Consider the following 25,817-nt stretch of genomic DNA (forward strand, 5'->3'; position numbering starts at 1 on the left):
AGTTCAGATGAAGAACAGTCAGATTAATCAAACGGGCAGGATTGAAGATGGGTTAATCCTAAATTTAGACGCAACAGAGACAATTAAAAGAAGTTAGTAGGAGGAGATTTTAGCTGCATTTTAGAGTGTGAGGAATTAATTAATTAATTACCTCACATCTGGGAGTGAACGGAAAAGGTGATTGCTTACGTCAACTTTGTCCAACCAAGATGGATCCTTCCAGTTAAACTCCGGCATGTAAGCTACGTATCAGGTGATTTATAACCTGGCTTGTTTCGCTAGCACTGATTAGCCCATACATTTTAGAATGACTTCTGGAATGCATTGAAGTAATTATTTAGACAAACTGCCTAACTACTCAAGGGGAAAATGAGAATGATTTGTGCTGTGCAACAGCAGCATTGTAATGAGAAGTAAAAAGAAATAAAAAGAAGCTTTGCTGTTTTTTACAATAATGACGTCTAGAAGCAAATTATTCCAATTATTATCTGGATTAGCCTGAAACCAGAACAAAAGGCAAGATAAAAATGTAATTTTTGGTACTAGAAAGATAAATATTGTATAGCAAAGGCCTTTCCTCATACTTTTGTGTTTGGGAAAAATATAAAAATACTTACATTTTATTGAATATGATTTTGAAACATGCCCCTCAATTTCTTTCAGTTGAAAGAAAGACATTTAAGGGATTTTTACTAATAAATGAACAGATATAGATAAATTAATACTTTACGTGAGTGAATTAGAATAATTCATTTTCTTACCAAGTTTCCCTGAAAATAAGACCCACCCTGAAAACAATCCCTAGCCTGATTTTTTTGGGTAGGCCTAATATAAGCCTTACCCCCAAAATAAGCCCAGAAGATGGACAAAAACAGCATGAGAGTGAGTGCGTGGGGGCTGACAATGCCCAGCTGCAGCCCACTAGCCCCTTGGCTCAGTGCAAATACTTTTAATTCCAAGCATGGATACGAGTGGGGGAGGGGAAGACAGGCGATCCAGACATGCTGCACTGGTGGCAGAGCTATGGAGGATGGAGGCAAGTGATTCCAATGTCCCTTGTGTGTATTGTTCAGCGTGACCACAGGCAAGCCAAGACATGGTGGGATGGAATGGGGGGCCTGTTGGGATCACCGCTGCCACTTTTTGGGACTGCTGCACACTTTTCATCCATAGGAAGACAAAGTTTTGCTGCTTGCAAAGGGGATGCTTTGAAATGCACCTAATTGCTCTGTTTCAAACTGTCCCTTTTGCAAGCACACGAAACTCTTGGATCTCTCTCATTTCTTCATCCAGGCAAAAAATGTTTGGTCGCCTATCTGGAGCTTGGCAACAGAGGAAATGGCTCTGAAAACATCAAGCAAATGAAATGGAAGTAATCTAGAAAAAGTGGCCAGATGACTTTAAAGTGGTTGAGGAGTGGGTGTGTCATGGGGGAAATCTTTCCTAAAATCCTAAGTGTGTGAGGGTGAAAGAGAACCAAGTATTAAGCAAAGGACATGGGTGCCTTCGCCTTCTGCCTGGGTTCTGCTTTTTCCCCAAATTCTTCACAGGAATCAGATTCAGAAGGGGCAGGAAGGAGACCAAAGTGGCCAGGAAATAAGAGAAATCCAGTCACCCATAGATTGATAAGCTGAGGTGAGTGATTTACAGCATCCTACCGCACTGTTGGTGTTCCAGGGCCAGGGAATTCTCCATACTTGGGAACTGGGCCAGTAGTCATGTGGGTAAGCTCCGTGTCCTATCCAATTAGGATACAATACAGCTGGATCCACTCCTTCCCCAGATTTTGTTCAGTCCTCTGTATTGCAGGACGTGTGGTGGCTCCTTTCTTCTGGCCTCTTCAAATATCTTCAAATCCTTCCCCTACACTGTTTTTCCTTTACTGCTCACCAGATGGCTCTCGAATCAGATTTATTCAACAGAAAAACAACGCTAAGTAAATTCCTTTCTTCCCTTCCTTCCCCCCCTTCCCTCCCTCTCCCAGCCACGGGGGGGGGGGGGAATTGACTCATAGAGCTTTTAAGATGGCTCATAGGCAAAGGAAGGGTGGGGAGGTGATTTAGCAGCCAAAATCAACAGGCCAACGCTTTGCCTCGCCGCCAACGGCTGTTTTCACTTTCGATTCCGAAATTACCCAGCTTAATTCTACATTGTGGCGTGGATACCCAGGAACTGATTCTGTCCTCAGAGCTTTGTCTCTCATTATTGGTTTTTTATTATTTTGTGTTTTTTTGGTCCAAGCGCACCAAAATTCCCATGCGAACAGCAACACCCTCGCAGAGCCGATTGGCATCCAATCCCAGCCTCAGGCCGTGAGCATGTCACACTAATCATTCGGCACCACGCTCTCCTCAGTAGTCCCTCTTACCAGGATTCCACCAATTAATTCAACTGTTTCACATAGTTCAGCAGCTCTACGAGGGCCTAGATCTTACACTCTCTTACCCTTCTCCCTGGAGAGTCTCCAAGGGAATAGAGAGCTGGGGCAGCCATTCATTAGGCTTTGTGGGGTTTAATTCCTTTGGCTCTGCCTCCCTGGTACTACTTGATGTTGTACATACTCCTGATCAGTTGGAGGATGATGAAGATATTGAGGACTCGGATTCAGATAGTGTTTAGGAATTAGTGGGGGGCCTGGGGTTACAGGTAGTAGAACAGGTGGGAGGCCAGCCACAGGATGAGGCTATGAGCTCAGGATTTAGTGAGGGAGAATCGGACGCTCGCTGGGTTAACCCTAAATTCAGAAGGGCCCAAAAACAGAGAGCAGAGATCTGGAAGAAGATATTAAGGAGAGGAATGGGTTAAATATTGTAGTGAGGTATTTGGCACGTCGGGGTCAGTGGAGAAGAAGGGTGGAGTTTCAATGTTGCCGAAAGGAAAAATGGATGTGTTTTTGCCACGCTAAAGTAAGCCAAAGTATTTTATATTGTTATCAGTCAGTGCTAATGTTTTTTTAAAGTTATGCTGTTAGGAAAATAAATCTTGTTTAAGTGAAGCAGAAGGAGGAATTTGAGGAATGCAGCTAAGAGAGAGATAACGGACTGAGTGCTGTATGGAATGTGTTTGAATAAAAGGAGAGCAGAGAAATAAATGGAGTTTCTTTATTCATGAAATGATGCATTTAATAAGAGTTATTTGTAATTGCTAAATTTCTACCAGAAACCAGAACACTCAGTAGAACCCATGGCATCCAGGAATCCCAAAAGGAATCCCACGGGAGGCAAGTGCACCCAAAAGAGCAACAGGCCCTTAGAGGATGCAATAGACCTGGCATCCCCTTCTCAGCCCCCTGCTTCTCTAGTTCAGGACAGATTATCCTCCAAACTTACTGGAGAAGAAAAGAGAAGGGACAAGACATTGCAGAAATTACACGATAAGTCTGCAAGACATCTAACTGTACAATTTCAAGTTCACATTAGCTCACCTACCTCAACAGAAGTACCAGAGTTCCTGTCTCAGGTGAAAATCATTCAGCACTGGATGAACTTAACCTGAACAGATCCCAACCTGACCTTTGGGGCTCAGGTGCAGAAATCATAGGGACCCATCAGGACTCCCCTCCAGATCGAGGCTTAGACCAGGAACCCAGGGTAGAGTCTCCTGTCTCTCAACCGCCCTCTAATGTTCCCCCTGATTTTCAAGCTATGCTAATTGCCTTATCTCAGGCCATTGATTCCAGGATCTGGCTCTCAATGTGCCCTCTTCTTCCTCTGCTCCTTCTCCCAGATGGGCTAGGCCTCCTCAATCCTCTACCTCTCTCAGATGGAAGCAGGACTCTACCCGAATGGAATTTTCCTCATCTAAGGAAAAAGATGAGGAATAGGAAGAACAAGACATTTCAAAAGAGGATCCCTTCCAAGGCCTCTCTGAGGATAAAGATGTACCAACTAAACCTCCAGTCTCTTCTAACATTTTTCCTTCTCACCTGTTCAAATCGCTTCTTCATAAGGCATGCGTGGCCACAGGGCTCACTTCTCAAGAACAAACTTCCACAACTGAACAGGAAACCTGCCCTTTCTTTTCTGAGGAGCAGCAAGACACTAATGTCATATCCTTGCCCAAACTATTCAAGGATGCCTTACTGAAGCAGTGGACATCCCCAGCAGTGGGCCCAAGCTCTTCCTCAAGAGACAAAAAATGTTATAAGGTTGATTGATTGATTGATTGATTGATTGTTGAAAGGGACCCTGCAGGTCATCAAGTCCAATCCCCTGCTCAAGCAGGAAATCCTACACCTCCCCAGCCAGATGGCAGTCCAATCTCCTCTTGAAAATGTCCAGAGTTGGGGCGTTCACAACCTCCGCTGGCAGGCCGTTCCACTGGTTGATCACTCTGACCGTCAGGAAGTTCTTCCTTATTTCCAGGTTGAATCTCTTTTTGGTCAGCTTCCATCCGTCGTTCCTTGTCTGGCCCTGTGGTGCTCTGGAAAATAGTGTGACCCCCTCCTCTCTGTGGTAACCCCTTAAGTACCTGTACACTGCTATCATGTCCCCCCTAGCCCTTCTTTTCACTAGACTATCCATGCCCAGTTCCAGCAACCTCTCTTCATATGTCTTGGTTTCTAATCCCCTTATTATTTTGGTTGCTTTTTTCTATATTTTTTCCAGAGTTTCTATGTATCTTTTGAAGCGTGATGACCAGAACTGAATGCAATACTCCAGCTGTAGTCTGACCAGGGCATTATAGAGTGGTATTAAGTCTTCGAATAGGGGTGGCAAACAAGTCTAATAAATTATTATTATTATTATTATTATTATTATTATTATTATTATTATTATTATTACCTCCTTAGTCTTGGAATGTATCCCCCTGTTGATGCAGCTTAAGTTTGTGTTGGCTTTTTTAGCCACTACTGCACATTGCTGGCTCATATTTAATTGGTTATCCACCAAGACTCTGAGACCTCTTTCACAGTCACTACTGCTAAGTGTGGTTCCTCCCAGTCTGTAAGCGTGTCTAGGGTTTTTTTTAAGCTAGGTGAAAGACTTCTTTTCTTGACGTTGAACATCATTTTGTTAGTTTGGGCCCACAGTGTTAATCTAGTTAGGTCCTTCTGTATTTTGAGCCTACCCTCTAGGGCAGTGATGGCGAACCTTTCTTGATTTGCGTGCCAAAAGGGAGGGGTGGGGGGGCTTGCATATGTGACGTGCCCACATCCCTTCCATCCCTCTGTGTATTTGCAAACCCCCCCCCCATGCTGCCCCCATGCATACGCACGGGCCTTTTGAAGCCTGGTAGGGTCTTGCAGTGAGGAGGGTCCTCCCACACCCTTAGCAGGACCAGACAACATATCCTACCCAGCCACGCACTCCCCATGCCGGTGAGCACAGACTTTCGCCTTCTTCCTGATGCAGGCAAGCCTTCTCCACTCCCAGCTGCCCCCAAACTCCCTGATGTCTCGTCCTGCTTAAAAGCAATAGCAGTGGGCAACTCTGCCAGCAACGGTCCCATTTACCTTGGCTGGCCAGATCCTGCCAAAGGATTCTTATGCCATACCCCACACCCCCAGCTTAGGTGACTCTTCCAAATGGCGTGCTCTAGGCGACCGGCAAGCGGCTGCACCAGCTCTCGTCAAAGCTCTTGTGGCCCTTCTGCGTCAGGGGGAATGTGTAGCAGGAGTTATCTCCATTTCCTACCCCCTTAGCAGGGGAAACAGGTGTCTTTCTGGAATTAACAGCTCTATGTGTCTGTCAGCTGTTATCTTTAGGGGGAAAAGGTTGCAAACTACATCAACTCTTCCCATGAGGGCACATCTCGCAGCGAGAAGAGTTTGCAAGCTTTTCTTCCCAGAGAGCAAAACGGCCTTTCCAAAGGCCGAAAATCAGCTGGCCAGCATGTGCATGCGCGCTGGACCTGACATAGGGCAATGCCTCGCGTGCCCTCCGATATGGCTCCACGTGCCATCACAGCTTTAGGGCATTGGCTACCCCCACCAGCTTGGTATCATCTGCATATTTGATTAGTTCCCTCTGTATTCCCTCATTTAGGTCCTTAATGGAAATGTTGAAGAGCACTGAACTCTGTGGTACCTCACTGGTAACACTTTCCTATGAAGATCTGTTGTTTTTTCCCCAAAGTTGATGAACCCATCAAGGCCCTCCACTCAGCCACTGCAATGCCAGACAAGGCCAAGGAGGTGATGAAGGTCAAAAACTGCTGTTTAGAACAAATGCTAAAAAAGAGTCACTTGGCTGACAGCTGGGCCTTCAGGGCCACAGCTTCAGCATCTTTCTTTGCCAGTGCTATGCTACTCTTCCTACAACAAATTCAACACCACATTCCCCCCGATGACCTACGGGGCCAACAAGACTTGGACAAAATATTCGCATCAGTTCAATATGTGCTGGACACGATTCTCCAAGCTTCCAGATTTTCAGCCAAATCCATATTAGCAACCAGCGTGGCTAGGAAACTCCATTGGCTTAAGCCATAGCAGGTTGGAGTCTGCCAGAAATGTCAGGTCAGCATACTCCAAGTCCTCGAAACCAGACAGACAGGGCCTCTAAAGGCAGAGCCAATAGAGGACAGAGAGACAATTCCTCCTCCAGATCTGGTAAGAGATCTAGATGGTGACCTTTCAGAAATTCCCATTGGGGGTTGTTATTATCCACCATTAAGTTGGGTCTTCAGTTAAAATTCCTTTCTACCACCACCCAAACATTTCTTGCCCACACCATAAATCCCAGGCCTCCAAACTCTTTATGGAGAAGGCCATCCAACATCTGTTCTCAATCAGAGCTATTCAACCCGTTCCCTCCTCTCAAAGAGAATCGGGCTTCTACTCCATCCTCTTTGTAATCCCCAAGTCCTCTGGGGGATGGAGAGCCATATTAGATCTCAAAAGGTTAAATCAATTCATCAAATATAGGAAATTCAAGATGCACTCCCTGGCCTCTATCCTGGCTTCCATGTACCTGGGAGGTATTCTAACTGAAGACCCCACTTAATGGTGGATAATACCCATGGATCCTTAGAACAGTGTTTTTCAACCAGTGTGCCGCGGCACACTAGTGTGCCGTGAGACATGGTCAAGTGTGCCGTGAAGCTCAGAGAGAGAAAGAAAACAAGAGAGAGAGAGAGAGAGAGAGAAAGAAAGCAAAAGAGAGAGAAAGCAAGAGAGAGCAAGAGAGAAAGCAAGAGAGAGAGAAAGAAAGAAAGAAAGAAAGAGAGACAAAAAGAAAACAAGACAGAGGAAGAAAGAAAGAGAGAGAGAGAAAAGACACAGAGAAAGCAAGAGAGAAAAAGAAAATGAGAGAAAGAAAGCAAGAGAGAGAAAGAAAGACAGAGAAAGAAAGAAAGCAAGAGAGAGAGAGAGAGAACAAGAGAGAAAGAAAGCAAGGGAGAGAGCAAGAGATAGATAGAAAGAAAGAGAGAGAAAGAGAGGGAGGGAAGGTGGGAGAGAAAAACAGGGAGGTCGGGAGGGAGAAAGAGCAAAAAAGAGGAAGGAAGGAAGAGAGAGAGAAAGAAAGAGGGATGGAGAGAGACAGAAAAAAAGAAGGGAGAGAAAGAAGGAGGGAGAGAGAAATAGAGCGAAAGGGAGGAAGGGAGAGAGAAAAATTGTCCAAACTTTTTTTAGCTGCCCCCCCACCCTTCAATGTGCCCCAGGGTTTTGTAAATGTAAAAAATGTGCCGTGGCTCAAAAAAGGTTGAAAATCACTGCCTTAGAGGATAGTTGCCAAGCTGGTAGGAAGCAAGCCAAAGAACCCCCAATGGGAATGGGGGTTTTTTTTGTTACCTTTTGTGTATTTCGTTGATCTTTTTACATATTGCATTCAGTAGTATACAATATACAATTATTTGTTTCTTTACATAATATATTACATTTTCTAAATGTTAAATAAAGACATTTACAAGGTATCTGTTATTTCTTCAGATTGTACTGTTACTCTATATTATATTATTTTTATATTCTCTTTTGAATCCATTCATGCCATTTGTACCATGTTCTTTTCAATTCGTTAATTTTGTTTCCCTTGATTGAATTTGTAATTTTATCCATTTCTACACATGTGTATATTTTGTCTATTATTAAATTTTCTGTTGGAGTCTGTTCATTTTTCCACATTTGCGCTATCGCTATTCTTGTTGCCGTAGACGGAGACAGAGGTGGGTTTTAAGGAGTTTACGAAAGGCAAGGAGGGTGGGGGCAGGCCTAATTTCTGGGGGGAGTTGATTCCAGAGGATCGGAGCCACCACAGAGAAGGCTCTTCCCCTGAGTCCTGCCAGATGACATTGTTTAGTCGACGGGACCCGGAGAAGACCAACTCTGTGGGACCTACCGTCCACTTCGGCTTTCTCCAGCAGGATTTTGTGGATGAGATCCGGGATGATCGGAATTGGAGGAAAGGCATAAAGCAATTCCTGTGGCCATGGATTCTTGAGGTCGTTGATCATCTCTGCTCCTGAGAGGGGAAATGGGAGAAAAAGTGGGGTAGTTGTGTATTGTCTGCAGTCTCACATAGGTCGACCGAGGGGAGACTGAATTTGAGGCAGATCTGGGAGAAAAGTGACGGGAGAAGCATCCATTCTCCTGGATCTATTATCTTGCGGGACAGCCAATCTGCCTGGAGATTGAGGTCCCCCAATTTTAGGATTAAGGATGAAATAATTGGGGGATATACTACATATATTTTGGATGGTGTATGGTTACATGCTGAGGTGGAACAAGAGAAACCTGGGGGTAAAATTATAGAAATTTCTGAAAAATGTTTGGTAGATGAAGATACCATTGTCCATGTCTTAAGTTATGAGTATAATTAAGTTAAGCACTGGCAAGGGGAGTTTAATTTGGATAAATGTGCTTAATGGGGTTCATGGATCTTAAAATTAAAGTATTTTTTATTGCTTAATTTTAGTTTATTAAGAGGGGTTTGATGAAATATAATAATGGCATAATTATAGGTAATGAATTTAAATGTTTGTATTTGTTTCTTAATTTGATAAAGTATATAATTTTCATATTGATAAAATTAGATATGAGGATTTTTAGTTTGTTTTTGAGATTTTTACTATATTAAGTTATGCACTGTTAAGGGAAGATATAAACAAGGTTAATAGCTTTTGTCATTTTTTAAAGGAATGTGAATTAAAGAGTGGAAATTTGCAAAGAAAGGATATTTAAGGGGGACTTTTTATATGAAGAAGAGATGGGTGAGGAAGAAGAAGAAGAGTAATATGAAAATGAAAAATAAAAAGAAATATAAAAAGATGGGAGAGATAGATATTAAATATAGATAAGGAAAAGGGCTCTTTGAAAATTGGCTGATCGTATTTTGAATATTTTATAATATTTTATAATAGCTTTTAAAAAAATCTTAGTAGTTACTTCTTGATCCATTTAGCATCCATTTAGTAGTTACCATAAATCCATTTATGAATTTGAATTTATAACTAAATAAATAATTGAAATATATTAAGGTGACTTAAGTAGGCTTAATCTAGACTTCAAAGGTTTGTTTAATTTGTTAAAAGGGGTTTATAAATTTGTAAATCAAATTATTTGGTTTTATTGCTTAATTTCAGCTTATCAAGAGAGGCTTGATGAAATATAATAATGACATAATAATAAGTAATGAATTTAAATGTTTGTATTTTTTTTTAATTGATAAAGTATATAATTTTTATATTGATAAATTTAGATATAAGGGTTTTTAGTTTGTTTTGAGATTTTTACTAGCGGGAAGAAGGCACTACGGATTTGACATTAAGATTATAAAATCCGAAAGATTTAGATTTTACAAATAGTTTAAGGAATATTAATGATGGGCTTAATTAGACTTAATTGAGATTTATCTGGATGATGAAATCAGAAAGAAAGGAGTAAGTGGTGTGTGATGATAACCGAAATTAAATAGATGGGATTTAAGAATGTATAATGTGATTACATAAGATGTATTAGTCAAAAACTATTTTATTATAACAAAAGAGAAAGTACAGTGGTACCTCAAGATATGAACCCCTCATTTTACGAACAACCCGAGATACGAACCCGGGGTTCAGAAAATTTTTGCCTCTTCTTACGAACTTTTTTCATCTTACGAACGCCAAACCCGAACTTCCGGGTTCGGCGTTTGAAGCCCCGCAGCCCAGCTGTCACCTTTTAAAACAGCGGGGGGGCTTCCCAGCAGCCTCCCGGAAGCCGAAGCCGGAAGTTCAGGTTTGGCGTTCGGCTTCGGGAAGCTGCTGGGAAGCCCCCCGGCTGTTTTAAAGGTGACAGCCGGGCGGCGGGGCTTATCGGCGGCGGCGGCAGGTTCGTAAGATGTAAAACGTTCGGGAGGCCGCTTTGGGTTTTTGGCTGGGAGGGAGGGCAGGAGGTCCGGCGCTGGGGGAGGGAGTCAGGAAGGTCCTCCTGCTCCCCCCTCCCAGTGAAAAACACAAAGAGGGTCTGCCGCCGGAGACCCCTTTGTATTTTTGGCTGGGGGGGGAAGCAGGAGGCGCAGGATCGGGCCGGCGGCGGGCGCGGGAAAAGGCAGCAGCTCTGGGACACCCCCCCACCCCAGCACTTTGAATCCCGCCGCTTCTGCTGGATACGGGCGATGGGCGGGGCGAGCTGCCAAGCCCCTGGCTTCCGCGCCGCTCGTCCCACCCACCGCCCGTATCCAGCAGAAGCTGCTGGATTCAAAGTGCTGGGGTGGTGGTGCTGTCGGGACACCCCCCCACCCCAGCACTTTGAATCCCGCTGCTTCTGCTGGATACGGGCGATGGGCGGGGCGAGCTGCCAAGCCCCTGGCTTCCGTGCCGCTTGTCCCACCCACCGCCCGTATCCAGCAGAAGCTGCTGGATTCAAGGTGGTTGGGCTGTCAGGACACCCCCCCACCCCAGCACTTTGAATCCCGCCGCTTATGCTGGATACGGGCGATGGGCGGGGCGAGCTGCCAAGCCCCTGGCTTCCGCGCCGCTCGTCCCACTCACCGCCCGTATCCAGCAGAAGCTGCTGGATTCAAACTGCTGGGGTGGTGGGGCTGTCGGGACACCCCCCCACCCCAGCACTTTGAATCCCGCCGCTTCTGCTGGATACGGGCGATGGGCGGGGCGAGCTGCCAAGCCCCTGGCTTCCGCGCCGCTCGTCCCACCCACCGCCCGTATCGAGCAGAAGCTGCTGGATTCAAAGTGCTGGGGTGGTGGGGCTGTCGGGACACCCCCCCACCCCAGCACTTTGAATCCCGCCACTTCTGCTGGATACGGGCGATGGGCGGGGCGAGCTGCCAAGCCCCTGGCTTCCGTGTCGCTTGTCCCACCCACCGCCCATATCCAGCAGAAGCTGCTGGATTCAAGGTGGTTGGGCTGTCAGGACACCCCCCCACCCCAGCACTTTGAATCCCGCCGCTTCTGCTGGATACGGGCGATGGGAGGGGCGAGCTGCCAAGCCCCTGGCTTCCGCGCCGCTCGTCCCACCCACCGCCCGTGTCCCGCAGAACTGCTAGATTCAAAGTGCTGGGGTGGGGGGGCTGTCGGGACAAGCCGCGCACAAAGGCCGAGGCGAGGCTTAGCAGGAGGAGAAGCCAACCAGCGAGGCGGTGGGCTGGGAGCCGCAGGCGAAAGGAGCTCGGGCATCGGAGTGCGCCGCCAGGCATTGTTCTCCGGACCCCGCCTGCAGCCTGGAGAGGGAAAGGGCCGCCGAGCTCCTTTCGCCTGCGGCTCCCAGCTCACCGCCTCACTGGTTGGCTTCGCCTCCTGCTCAGCCTCGCCTCGGCCTTTGTGCGCGGCTCCTCCGCCGGAGCTCTGCCGCGCACGCCCCTTCGCAGCCCCCTCGCTCCTTGTCCCGACAGCCCCCCCACCCTAGCACTTTGAATCCAGCAGCCGGGCTGAGCGGGCGGGGTCCGGAGAGCAATGCGTTTGAAGGCTGCGGTGACAGCTGGGCTGGGGGGCTTTCCAGCAGACGCCAAACGCCAAACGCGGAAGTTTGGGTTTGGCGTTTGGCTTCGGGAGATGGCTGGGAAGCCGCGCGGCCGTTTTAAAAGGTCACAGCTGGGCTGGGGGGGGTGCTGGGAAGCCCCCCAGCCCGGCTGTGACCTTTTAAAAGAGCCGTGCGTCTTCCCAGCCATCTCCCGAAGCCAAACGCCAAACCCAAACTTCTCTCCTGTCCTGGCTAAATCATGTGGCAGTAAACAGGCTTTGGGGTTTTGGCTGGGGGGAGAAGTAGGACCTTCCTAACTCCCTCCCCCCAGCCAAAACCCCAAAGCATGTTTGCTGCCACACGATTTAGTGGCGAATTGACGTGAAGGGATGGAAAGCTGAAACCGCCCGGTTTCAGCTCCCCATTCCTCCACGTCACTTCGCCCTGAATGCTTCTTGGCCGCCTGGCAGAGCGCTCGCAGCCAGCGGGCGGTGGGGGGGGGAAGCCTCGCGGGGAAGCCGGGCAAGAGCGATCTTCTGCCGGCCATGGGTGACTCCCCGCCGCTCGCCCATGGCCGGCAGAAGATCGCTCTTGCCCGGCTTCCCCGCGAGGCATCAGGTCAGCATTCTGGACGGGCGGGCGAGGAGGGGGGAAGCCTCGCGGGGAAGCCGGGCAAGAGCGATCTTCTGCTGGCCATGGGCGACTCCCCGCCGCTCGCCCATGGCCGGCAGAAGATCGCTCTTGCCCGGCTTCCCCGCGAGGCAGCAGGTCAGCATCCGGGGCGGGCGAGCGGCGGGGAAGCCGGCAGCTGTGGCAGCTGCTGCCCCCCCCCCCCCCCGCTGTTTTAAAAGTGACAGCCGGGCGGCAGCGTTTTTTTGCGGTTTTTTTGTTGTTGCACGGATTAATAGACTTTACATTGTTTCCTATGGGAAACAATGTTTCGTCTTACGAACCTTTCGTCTTACGAACTTCCTCCTTGCACCAATTAAGTTCGTATCATGAGGTATTACTGTATATGACTTTTTGTATTATATGATGTGGAAGAAAAAAATAAAAATAATTACTCTGGAAAAAAAACTTTTATTCAATAAATGGTGCATAAACTTACTACCGTCCACCCCCGTGGGGGCAGCAGATCATTACAGGTGATAATCCATCCCAGCACTCTTATTTTATTTAAGGGGATCCTTCGGGAGAGAGAACTAGAGAGAATTCATTGTGCTTTGTGGGGGGACTCTGAATTGCCACTGTTCGGAGGTGTTGATTCAGTTTTAAGTCAGCCCAGAACCTTCCCAGAGGGGAGGTGAAGGGAACCTGGTCGGAAATCCATTTTGGGGTCTGCATATCCCATGGAGAATTCGCCGAGAGCCTCCACCGACAACAGTGGGAAAGCAGCTAGCCAGTCTTAGCCATGGTGACTGCGTAATGGGAAGTTTGAATTGCAGAAATGGAAGTCATCTGGGAAGAAAGGGAATGAAAATGTTGTGCTGGAGGACCAAGAGACAGAGAATTGATGGATATGATGAGCTTTTTTGCCAGAGTAAAAACCTAACTGTTTCTTTTGATTAATGGAGAAAACATACAGAGAAGCTGGGGGAAGTGGCTAAATTGATAAAAGAAGTGTTCAATGTGTGATGAATGGATTTAAAAAGTTATAATTAAAACCCATGTTGGAAGAATATTTTTCACTTGAAAGTTGGAGCTAAAAGGAATTTAAAATTGAAAGTTTTAATTTTATTTGGATCCAAAAGGTGTTTTTATTAAAAAGAAAGACTTAAAAGAGAAGTAAATAATGGTACATTGTCTCTGGCTTAGTTAATTCAAGTTGTTCCTCCCCCCCTTTACTTTCCGTGCTGTAGTATTCCGGTTGTGTAGAAAATTCCAAACTCTTCTATCTTCACATTCCTGGATACTCCCCACTGCATTCCTCAGAAGGGCAAGTTGGAATTGATTGTGAGGTGAACAATTAAGACATCTGAGAAAATAAATGAACTTCCACGTCTTATTTCTTTAGCGTAGAGTCATATTTATTAACAGAGCCAAATTAGATTCAACATGCTTCATTCCAATTTAAGGTCCCTTAAGATTACATCCAGGTCAAAAGCTCATCTCCCATCCCCACACCCACAAGGGCAAATCATGTGGACAAATCCAATGCAGGGATTTCTAATTCCTTCCTGTGTTCAGTTACTTTGGATTCTGTGTGAAGGAATGTGTGCTATGTGGCATATCTCTCATTCCCCTGTGTGTGGGGTTTTTTTCTTTCTACTATACTGTGTCAGGCCAGCCTTTGAATTCACATATTAACCTGGGGCCTGACATCCAGGATGGGACATACCCAAGCAATCTGTCCTTGGGATGGACCGAGCTGGGCCCCTCACCATGACACATCTCCTAGGAGCTGCTGCAATATTCTGCAGCCTAAAAAAGCATCAGCCAACGCAAAAGTATCTATTTTATAATGGTGAATAAATTGACAGGGATTTGCCCAGGTGTCCACACAGCAGACTTCCTCAAGTGACACCTGGGTAGCCTAAGCTCCTGGGATCGCTGTAGTACATGTGGAATGTATGGTTATTCTAGTGGGCCTTGCCATCGCGAAGGAATCATAAGCTGCGGCGATAGTCACCCAGATCCACCTGCCCACAGTGGAGGCTGATGCCTTTTGTCCTAGGGTTGACATTTGTCATTACAAAATAGACTCCTATGCCTCAACAGATGCAGCCTTTGGCCGTAGAGTCCTCCAAAGCATAATCTCTCATGACCTCTGACCTTTCCCCACCCTAGGGGACATATCTATTGAATATGTCCCACGTGACTGCTAGCCCCACTCCTCAGTATGGAGAATAGGCGTTGGACAATTACCTGAACGCCTCTTCTCATATGCAGAGCAGGGATAGCAGTCACCTCCCTCCCTATAACTTATTTTCTTTCCTCCTCCTTAACCTTAAGCCAAGAGTTGAGTATCTCAGGATCCACCACCATTGAGCCAAGTATACAGATTCGCGAATTCAGGAGAATGGGCAGACCCAGCAGGCTTTTTTAAGACTGAAGGCTCAGTCCTGATTGGTTAGGACACTGAGCATACTCACGTGACTGCTGTTCCCGCTCTGCGTATGAGAAGAGGCGTTCAGGTAATTGTCCAACCCCTATTCAATCCACTGCGTCACTGCAGTGTTTTATGTTTCAGAAAAGGTTTTGTTGACAAAAAGCAACATGGCAATAATTTGCAAAATAAAAATACAATTTTTGAGGGGTACCAAAAATCAATAATTTGTTTATCATGGTTTGGTTTTGTTAAGTCTAGAAAAAAAATTCTAACATTTCTTAATAAAATTTCTAGAAGTTATTTTTACTACCAATCCCCCAACCAATGCCTATTGATGAGAATTCTAGGTTTCTCAGGGGACACAGGTAAAACAAAGCTATTATGCAAGTTAATTGGGTTGTTCTGTTTCTGAATGCTAATATCTGTCCCTTTTTAATCCTCCCAGCCTTCACTGAATCCAGTGGAACAGCAAGTATCTGATATAGTGCTTTTAAATCATTGGACTATTCAGAATTACAAAGTAGAACGTGGAGACATAGTTTCACTTGTGTAAGTAGCTTTAAGCAAATGGCAGCATGTCTTTGTCTTCTTTACTGATGAGTCACAGTTTTATGATGATTACCATTGCTTTCCAGATTTTCAAAAGATTTTCACTATTTGCGTTATGTTTTACTATAAGCAGATAAAAGTAACTTGTAATTTTACAACAGCAGTAGTGATTTAATGATGGAATAAGATATAACTTTATAAAGTTATAATGATATAACTTTGTTCTGAATTTAGACATGTTTGTGATGAATATGATGTGACCAGAATCATTTTTCTTCAGTATGGAAAAGTACATGTAGTTTATGCTTGAATGATTTTGAGTGCTTCATTTTTTACAGATGCATGGACAATACATGCTTGATTATTTCCTTTAAAAAAATAGTTTTATTGAAGTTTAAAATTTAAAAGAAAGTATAAACATACAAACAATAACAACAAAAAGAAAAAAAGAAAAGACATACACATAACACTATATATACATTTACAAAAACATCAACATCAAACATCTTCTGTTGTGGTTAGCTCTGGCCCAGCTCCTGCTCCAAGGACTGTGGGGGTGGATGTGGGTGAAACATCCAAATGTCACAGGCCTGTTTTGCTGCCAACAGCTTCGGACAGCGAATTATCCTCTGAAGAAGGGAGTGTCTGTGAGATGGGACCTTCAGAGGGGGGTCTGGCAGGTAGCCCAGGGAGAAGCCAGTCATCATCTTCCTTATCTTCGATAGACTCTGATGAGGAAGCTGTAATAAACCCACGAATGCGTAGAGCTATGCATAGAAGAGAACAGCTTCGCAGATATTACAGGAGATAATAGAGTCCACCTGTGGTTGGGTGGGGTTCAAATAATTAGGGCTGCTGTTAAATGGGCAGCGTGCCAGCCTCGCAGTGTGGAAGATTATCTGATCGTGCTTGTGGAGTTTGCATTGCTGTTCCAGATTTTCCCAGGACCTTTGTTTGGATTTCAGGACTCTGACTATAAATCATAGTGAGTTTACAACGTCTGAAAAGGAATAGCTATGACGAAATCACAGCTACTAGTTAATGGACTTAAGTTTGTTGTTTTTATTATTTCACTGCATTCAAGTTGTTTGTTTTTACAAGTGAGCCCTTTGAATTCAAAAGAGGGCTTTTCTTCTGTTTTTCTTTGGACCAAGAAACTATTGTTGCCTTGTCCTGTGTGTGTGTCTGTTTTTGCTACTTTTACATTTAATTGAAGGCTCCTGCCAGGAGCTGGCAGAACACCTTCCTTGTATTCTTTTGTTTTCTTATTTTGGCAAATACAGTTGGGAAAAAAATCATTTCGGTTATTAAATTCTCTATATCTATATATCTGTCATATTTCCTACAGCCTTATCTTGATCATTAGTACAAAAATTTATATAATTGAAATAACCAAATTCAGTGTGTAATTTGGAAAAAAAATGTTGTTTTGATATTCTGAAATTTCTGGATACCGTATATGTAATTCATACATTGTTATATTATAGTTTTAGTTTTCCTTCCTTTTTTTTAACCAATCATAAAATGAGTTCCAAATTTTATAATACCCAGAGTCTTTTTTATTTCTCCGTTTTAATGTTAACATGTCTACCTCTGCGCAGTCCATGATTTTCTTGATTACAATTGATCATCAGGTATTTGTTTCCAATTTTGCGCTATTGCGATTCTAGTTGCTGTTAATATATGAATAATTAAATAATATTGATTTTGTTCCATTTTCTGGTCGATAATACCCAATAGAAAAGCCTCAGGCTTTTTATTAATTGTCACTTTAGTCATCTGTCAACCACCTTTGCATTTTGTCCCAAATTTTTTAAATATATGGGCAAGTCCACCATATGTAAAAATAGGTTCCCAATTTTCCTTTGTATCTCCAGCAAAAAGGTTTTAATTTAAGATCTGCGCTAGCCTTGCTAGTGCAAGATGCCACCTGTAATACATTTTATATAAATTTTCTTTATACGCTACAGATTTAGTCAGTTTATAGTTTTTGTGCCAAATTATATCCCATTCATCTAAGTTTACATTATATCCAAAATTTTTGTTCCAACTATTAATATTTCCTTTTATTATATATTCCACCATTTTGTAATTCAAAAGATAATTATATAATTTAGATATGATTTTTTTATCCTGACCTAAAATTATTTTATCAAGGTCTGTTTTTCCTTTTTGTATTTCTTTCTTTTATTGTCATCATATCTCGATTTTATTTGCATATAGGGCGACAAGTCCACTTTTATTCCTTCTTTCCCTAGTTGTATACTTGTCTTTAATTCTCCTATTTCATTTTGTAATTCGTAATATGATACCACCTTGCTGAAATCTATTGTGTGGGGATGTATCATGGCTTCCATACTAGAGAACCATCCAGGAATTTGAGGGTAGTGTTTGTTTTAATTATATTCCAAGTCTCAAGAAGTGAGCTTCTAATTATATGTTTTCTAAAATATTTATGAGTTTTTCATCCCAAAGGAAAGCATGCCACCCTGCCAATAGATCATGGCCCTCTAATAAAAGTAATCTTTTATTGTTTAATTTGATCCACTCTCTTAACCAACTTAATATGGATGCATATTAATATAATTCAAAATTTGGAAGTCCAAAACCTCCTTGTTTCCTATTATCTTGAAGGTATTGTAGTCTAATTCTAGATTTTTTTCCCCTGCCCAAATAAATTTTGTTACCATCCTATTCAATTTTTGAAAAAAGGTTTTTTTTAATGTAATTGGAATCGTTTGAAATAGATATATTTGCAGTAAGATTGACATTTTTATCATTGATGTTCTTCCAATCAGAGAAATTGGTAGTTTATTCCAGTTTACTAGTTTCTCCTCTATTTTTTTCAGTAATTCTGTATAATTATCGTTTTTAATTGTTGTGGGTTTTGCAGATGAGTTTATACCTAAATACTTTATCTTTTTTTCTATCTGTATTCCTGATCTATTCATCAATTCTTGATTTTCATTTTTTGTTAAAATTTTTGTTAAAATTTTTGTCTTTTATTTGTTTATTTTAAAACCTGCTACTTTCCCAAATCTGGTAATTTCATCAAATAATTTTTCTCCTGTTTCTAGGGGTTCTTCAATATTAAAAACTAAGTCATCTGCAAATGGAGTTTGTATTCCTGTCCTCTTATCTTATGTCCCATAATATCATTATTTAAATGTGTTTGTATTAACAGAATCTCTATTGCTAATATGATAATTAAAGGGGAGAGTAGGCGTCCTTGACGGACTCCTTTTTCTATATTTATACTATCTGTGGTGTCTCCATTTATAATAATCTTTGCTGTTTGTTTTGTGTATATGGTTTTTACAGTCCTTATAAACTTCTCTTTAAATTTCATTTTTATTAATTGATTTATGAAAAAAATCCAATTTAAGTTATCAAACGCCTTCTCTGCATCAAGGAAAATCAAGGTCATCGGTTTTTCCGGGTGTGCTTCATAATATTCCAAAACATTTACAATGTTTCTTATATTATTTTTAATGTTTCTATTTGATAAAAAGCCATTTTTGGTCTGTGTGTATTATTTTATTAATTATTTTAAAAAACGTTCTGCAATTGTTGAAGTGAATATCTTGTAATCTGAATTTAGAAGTAAAATCAGTCTATAGCAGTGTTTTTCAACCGGTGTGCCACGGCACACTAGTGTGCTGCGAGACATGGTCAGGTGTGCCGCGAGGCGGCTCGGCCCCCCGCTATTGCCTTCCATCGCCGCCGCCGCTATTGGCACCCTCCCGCGGGAGGCCGGCAAAGGTTGCTTTGAAAGTCGGCCCCCTCGCGCCCATGGCTTCTCGTCGCTTCCCCGAAAGCTGTGCGTGTGTGCGTGCGCGCACCCCAAAATACCCCCGCGTGCACCCTTTTTCACGGCCGCGCGCTCCTCATCCCTGTGCCAGCCCGCGGGGGGGCGGGGAGGCGCCGGCAGCAGAAGGGAAGGGAGCCGTGGCCGCCCCTGCCTCTCCACGGTGCCTCCAGTCCCCTCGGCCTTTCGGCGCTGCCCCCCGCCCGCCCCCTCTCCTCCTCCGCTGTCTCCTGCCTTTCGGCGTGGCTCCTCCCGCACCCGGAACGCACGCCCTGCCCGTCTCACCTTTGCCGGGAGCACTTTCGTCCCGGGCTCTCAGCAAGGGGGTTGCAGGAGAGACGGGGCAGGCGTTCTCTCAGCGGAGGCCAGCGAAGGTGATATTCAATGTCGGGGGCACGCGGGCGGTTGCGCGCGCTCCCTACCCCCCTGCTAGCCGCTCGGAATATTCAAAATAAGAAAAACCTTCGCCGGTGAAGGCTTTTCTTATTTTGAATATTCCGAGCGGCTAGCAGGGGGGTAGGGAGCGCGCGCAACCGCCCGCGCGCCCCCGACATTGAATATCACCTTCGCCAGCCTCCGCTGAGAAGAACGGAGAGAGAACGAGAGTGAGTGAGAGCAACAGACAGCAAGATAGAGAGAAATTGAGAAAGAGAGAGAGAGAAAGGGGGGAGAGAAAGAGATAGCAAGAGAGAGAACAAGAGAGAGAAAGAGTGTGAGAAAGAAAACAAGAGAGAGAGAGAGAGAAATCAAGAGAGAGAGAGAGAGAGAAAACAAGAGAGAGAAAGTGAGAAAGAGAGAGAGAAAGAGGGAGGGAGAGAAAGAACAAGAGAGAGAGAAAGAAAATAAGAGAGAAAAGAGATAGCAAGAGAGAGAGATAGGGAGAGGAAAGGAGAGAAATGAGAACAAAAAGGGGAGAAAAAAGGAGAAATGATTGAGGCAGAGAATTAGAGGAGAGAGAAACAAAAGAGAGAGAGAGGGGTGATTCTTGAAGCATATGGTAAAAAGCACCCAAATAATAAGAAACGCCCCCCAGCCCACACCTGTTTTTGAAAAGAATAAAAGAGAAAAAACCCCAGCCCTCAACTGGTTTTGGAAATGGTTCCAGTGTGTATACACACACACACATAAGGGGGGGAGAGAGACAGGGATGGAAAAAGAGGAGAAGTGAGAGGGAAAAGGAATGAGGGAAAAAGGGAGGAAGAGAGAGAAATGACAAACATGAGAGAGAAAAGGGGGAAAGACAGGAGAAGTACCCAGAAATGAGATATAAATTTGAGTAGGGATGATTGATGATTGACTGTATTTATAAGGGGATGTTACATGGGATTGTATATACGAGGGGGTTATGTATGTATGTATGTATGTATGTATGTATGTATTTATTTGATTGATTTGTGTCATTTTGGTTGGTGGTGTGCCCCAGGATTTTGTAAATGTAAAAAATGTGCCACGGCTCAAAAAAGGTTGAAAATCACTGGTCTATAGCACCTAATCATATGTCGTTTGTTGGCATCTTTAGGAATTAAAGTAAATAATCCTTCCAAGATTGCGGCATCATGCCTTTGTTTAATATGTCATTAAATGTTGTTAACAACAGCTTTTTTATGGAGTCTTTTAATTCTTTATAAAATTCAGTCGGAATTCCATCGGGTCCTGGGGTTTTATTATTATTTTGTTTTTAATTGCATTTTCTAATTCAATCATTGTTATATCTTCTTCCATTCTATCTATGTTAATTTGTGATATCCCTGGTATTTTAGATTGATTTAAATATATTTGTATATCTTGTTCTTCTATTTCCTCTTTCTTATATATATTTTTTTTAAAAAAAATTGCAATCTTTTTTTTGTCCTCTGATTCAAATTATCTTTTCCCTGATTCATCTTTTAATTGTTGTATATACTTTTTAGTTTTTTCTTTTTTCAACTTATAGGACAGTCATCTGCCAGGTTTGTTAGCTTGTCCAAAGTAATTTTTTTACTGTTTTAATCTTTTGGGCAATTTTCTCCTGCACTATAAGATTTATTTTATGCTTTAATAATTCTTTCTCTTCTTTTATTTTTAAATTATCTGGATCTTTTTGCATTTTACCTTCTAATTCTCCAATTTTATTCTGAATTTATCTCATTTGTGTAGTTCTGATTTTATTTTATTTTTTGCTTACATATGTGATAGCTAATCCTCTAATAAATGCTTTTGTTGTGTCCCATTTATTTTATTTATTTATTTATCATTGTTCTGATTTACTTTTAAGAAAAATGCTAGTTCTTTTTCAATATATTGTTTAAATTCTTTTTCTATAATCACCTTATTATTTATTGTCCATTTTTTTCTTTTTTGTTGTTCTCCTTCCATAATTTTAGTGATGATATTTAGGGTAGTCGGGATGTTTTCCTGTTTCCACTGTTGGGCATAAGTTATTCTAGCAGTGGTCAATATTTGTATAATAAGATATCTATCTTCTTTTGTGACTTTCTGTCGGAAGATGGCTAACAAGAATAATTCTGGTTTAAGTATAATCGTTATCGATATGGCTTGGTCTATAATTTTTTTAACATCTGCCCAAATTTTTTTAGTATATATGCATGTCCACTATAAATGATAGTAGGTTCCTTGTTTTCTTTTACATTTCCAACAGAAAGGAGATATATTAGGGTACATCTTTGAAAGTCTAGCCGGTGAAAGATGCCACGTATAAATCATTTTGAATAAATTTTCTTTGTAAGATGTTGCGAGTGTCGCCTTATAATTAATTGTGTATATTTTTTCCCATTCTGAGAGATTTATTATATATCCAAAATTTTGTACCCGTGCAATCATACATCCCTTAACTTGTTCCTCTTTGGTGTCTTGTCATAGTAAGTAGCTATATATTTTTGAAATCATTTTTAAATTAGATCCAAATAAAATTACATCAAGGGGATTAGTATTTTGAAAGCCAAGTGTTCTTATGTTGTTTATATTTGGCGTTTATCTGCATGTAAGTAAACCAATGTAAGGTTATTCTATTTTCTTCTAGTTGTTGCTTTGTAAGGATATTGTCATTAAGGTCAAGTAGTTTTGAGTAAGTTATGATTTTCGATGAAAAGACGGTCGGGTAGGTGAGGGATTCGTTAGGAGATATCCATTTCGGAATTGCTAGATAGTAAATTTTTTTAAATCTGGTACCATGTTGATATTAAAGCGTTTCTTATGTAGTGATTTTTAAAATAGTTTGGAATTTTGCTCAGTTCCAGCGTTAAAAATGAATGCCACCCCGACTACAAGTCAAATCCCTCTAAAGTAAGTAATTGTGTGTTTTGGAGTGTTATCCAGTCTTTAATTTTAGCCAGGATGGTGGCTTGATAGTACAAATGAAAGTTAGGGAGGCCAAAGCCTCCTCTAGATCGATGATCCTGTAAATTTTTAAATTTTATTCTTGCCTTTTTTTTTGACCAAATAAATTTTTGAATTATCTTATGCAAATGTTCAAAAAATAATTTTTTTAAGTTTGATTGGGGCTACCTGGAATAGATATAGGTATCTAAGGAGGATGTTTGATTTGATTGCGGCAATCTTCCCCGTCAAAGATAGTTTTAGCTTTGTCCATCTCACTAAGTCTTTTTGTATATCTTGTGTAAGTTTAAAGTTTAAACGGACTTTTACAGTCCGTGACATGGCAGCAGATGGATGGTTCTGTCTTAATTAATTAAGATTGATATGCCTGCTAAGAAACGAAAGTGTTATTTTTCAAATGCTCTGGCATCAGGCATGTCAAATCGACAAGTAAAAGATGCTATCTCAAAGCTAATGGGAATACAGGAGGAAAGAGATGATGAATCATTGCCAGAACAAACAATGGAACAAGCTGCCGCCCCCCTCACTGGAGAAATTCCTGCTGAAAGAATTTCATCTCTCACCAAGGCTTCAGACCAAATACGAAGTAAGTCCGCCTCCCCTATTGATATAGAGCAATTAGCTATTCTTACTAAAAAAGTAAACTTGTCAGAACAAACTTCTCAATTTTGTGCTCCCGGTCAGGCACAGCAATATTCAGGCTATCCTTCCAAGTTGCAGACTGAAACCATTACTCAATATGACATAGCTAAACATTCCGCTGGCCTCGGAGCAAGACCTAAGGAAAAACCCCTTGATGAAAAACAGATGTCCTTAAAAGGCTCTGAATTAACTTCACAGGAAAGCCAATTTTTGCCCTTATCATCTGTAACATCAAATATTGATTTACTTACTTCCAAATCTCTTGCAGCCGATTTACAGGGAGATATAAAAAGTGCACAAAATTATCTCACTAACTTCTATGCAAACAGAAACTCAGTTGAACTTACTAAGAGTGAAATGGATTTATTAGATTTTTACTGCAGGCAAATAACTGAAAAAGAAAAAAAGCTAAATGAATTAAGAACTATGCAAATGATGTTCTGCCAAGGGGAAATGTATAAATTACTAGAAGCTAAAAAAATGGAGTTGGGGGGGGCAAATTCCAGCCGCTCAAAGTATTGATGTCACACCATCCAAAGAAAATGCTGCAGTGTCACCTGGTGGCCTAATTAAGCAATTGCACTCAAATATTTATTTTCAAAACCCATTTTTTTTCTTTTCAAGCCAAATGATGAAAAATGATCCTGCAGTGTTATCTAGTGACTGTTTTAAGCAATTAAAATCACCAGAAAATTTATATGACCAGAAAAATGTTAATCTGTGACAGAAAGATTTCTTTTTAGATAATCAAATGAATCAAGGAGCTTCAGCACAACAATTCTACACTGCAGACAAAGCAAGGTTTGTACCTCAACCAACATTTTTGCAACAAATACCGCAACAAAGCCAAGGGGCGCAAATTCAACAGATGCAGCTGCCACAGATTTCTATTTCACAGGCACAGCTGCCACAGATTTCTATTTCACAGGCACAGTTGCCACAGATTTCTACCCCACAGGCGCAATTGTCACAAACTCCAATCCAACTGGCACAGCTGCCACAAATTCCAGTTCAACCGGCACAGCTGCCACAGATTCCAGTTCAACCGGCACAGCTGCCACAGATTCCAGTTCAACCGGCACAACCACCATTGGCTCCATTTCTTCAGCTGCCACAACCAGTACCAGTACCGGCTGCAATTCAAAGGCAATTTTCTGCCTTGACACCATTGAAAGGTGAGTCAAGATTAAAGAATAATGGATGAAATTATAAAACTTGGTTGCATGAGATTAGACTGATATTAATTGCTGAAGGGGCTGATCACATGGCTTTCAATCCACCAAATAGACAGTGGACTGAAGAAGAAAGAGCTTTAAATATGAGAGCAACTATTTTGATACTTATGTCAATGGATACCGATTTGTCAGTTAGATTTTCACATGATATTTTTTATCTGATTTTTTTACTGCAAAATTAAAGCCTGGAGAGAAAATTGCTCCACACTTTTCAAAACTCTTAGCAATGCAAAAGGAATTGGCAGAAAGAGGATATAATATTGACCACCTACAAATGACCACAGTGATCGTCTCATCGCTAAACGAGGACTGGAAAGAAGCTATTACAAAATGCAATAGCATACCCCTAGCTCAACGCACCATATCCAGAGTTTGCCAAATCTTAACAGAAGAAGTCATTATGGAACACAGACTTAAATCCAGAACAGCTACTTCTAGAGCTCCAATGAGTCGCAGTTACCAACAAAGAGGTAACCAACCCAGAAGAACAGATTTTCAACGCACTCAATCTGATGATTCTCAACGCTCTCAATATCCTGCCCCGCCCAGAGGAACACATCCCAGAGGTGGCAGACGCAGAAGCTCCAGCAACTACAGACCGGCTCAATGAGGTTCAAGAGGAGAGTCACGTCCTCCCATAAATTCCCTGGTTCTGAACAACTTTCCACAATCAGATCCAGAATGTGACATCCGACGTCTATGAACTTTAGATAGCGGAGCTGCTATTCACATTACTTACCAAAGAGAACTTTTCACAGAATTATATAAGACTGATATAAAAGAGTTGTATTCAGTGTCAAATCACTTATGCAAAGTTGAAGGAGAAGGAACTGTTTACATAAAAGAATTGGACCAGATGATTCCACATGTTTTTTACATCCCAAAGGCTACAAGCAACTTACTCAGTCTGTATTACCTAAACAAAGACTTGGACTACAAAGTTATGCTTTTGCAAAATGAGATTCACATTATTAAAAATGGAACTGTTATCGCACATGCTATTCCAATTGGTGGTGTTTATTACCTGAAGCCGAGACCTCTAGCACGGGTTGATGTAAGTATAAATGTTCCAAACCATGAAAGCACAGGTCCAGAGAGAAAACCTGTTGCTACTATAGAAACAGAGGCTCATAAAGCCAATGGACTCCAAGAGGTTCCGCATAATGTTGCCAAATGTTAAACCTGTACTAACAAACAAATCTTTTCATTCCAGGTGCATTCACCGTTGGCACCGTCATTTGGGCCATGCTTCATATGATGTCTTATCCAAGATGCCTGAGTTTGTAAATGGTTTTAAAGTTGATAGTAATTGCCAAATCTATTTAGATTGTTCTGTTTGTAACAAGTCCAAATCCAAAGCTC

At 42.4% G+C, this 25,817-nt stretch overlaps 1 protein-coding gene across 5 annotated transcripts in view; it reads left to right on the forward strand.

The window, feature by feature from the left end:
* Positions 1 to 25,817, forward strand: part of IMMP2L (inner mitochondrial membrane peptidase subunit 2) — a 218,922-nt gene that overhangs the window by 59,244 nt on the left and 133,861 nt on the right. For all 5 annotated transcript variants that reach the window (XM_070755518.1, XM_070755517.1, XM_070755520.1 and 2 more), the window contains exon 3: positions 15,331 to 15,434. In XM_070755518.1, the coding sequence (XP_070611619.1) occupies positions 15,331 to 15,434 (104 nt within the window). The remainder of the gene's footprint in view (positions 1 to 15,330; positions 15,435 to 25,817) is intronic.

This window comes from Erythrolamprus reginae, chromosome 6, assembly GCF_031021105.1.
Source record: "Erythrolamprus reginae isolate rEryReg1 chromosome 6, rEryReg1.hap1, whole genome shotgun sequence".
NCBI classification, from domain to species: domain Eukaryota; kingdom Metazoa; phylum Chordata; class Lepidosauria; order Squamata; family Dipsadidae; genus Erythrolamprus; species Erythrolamprus reginae.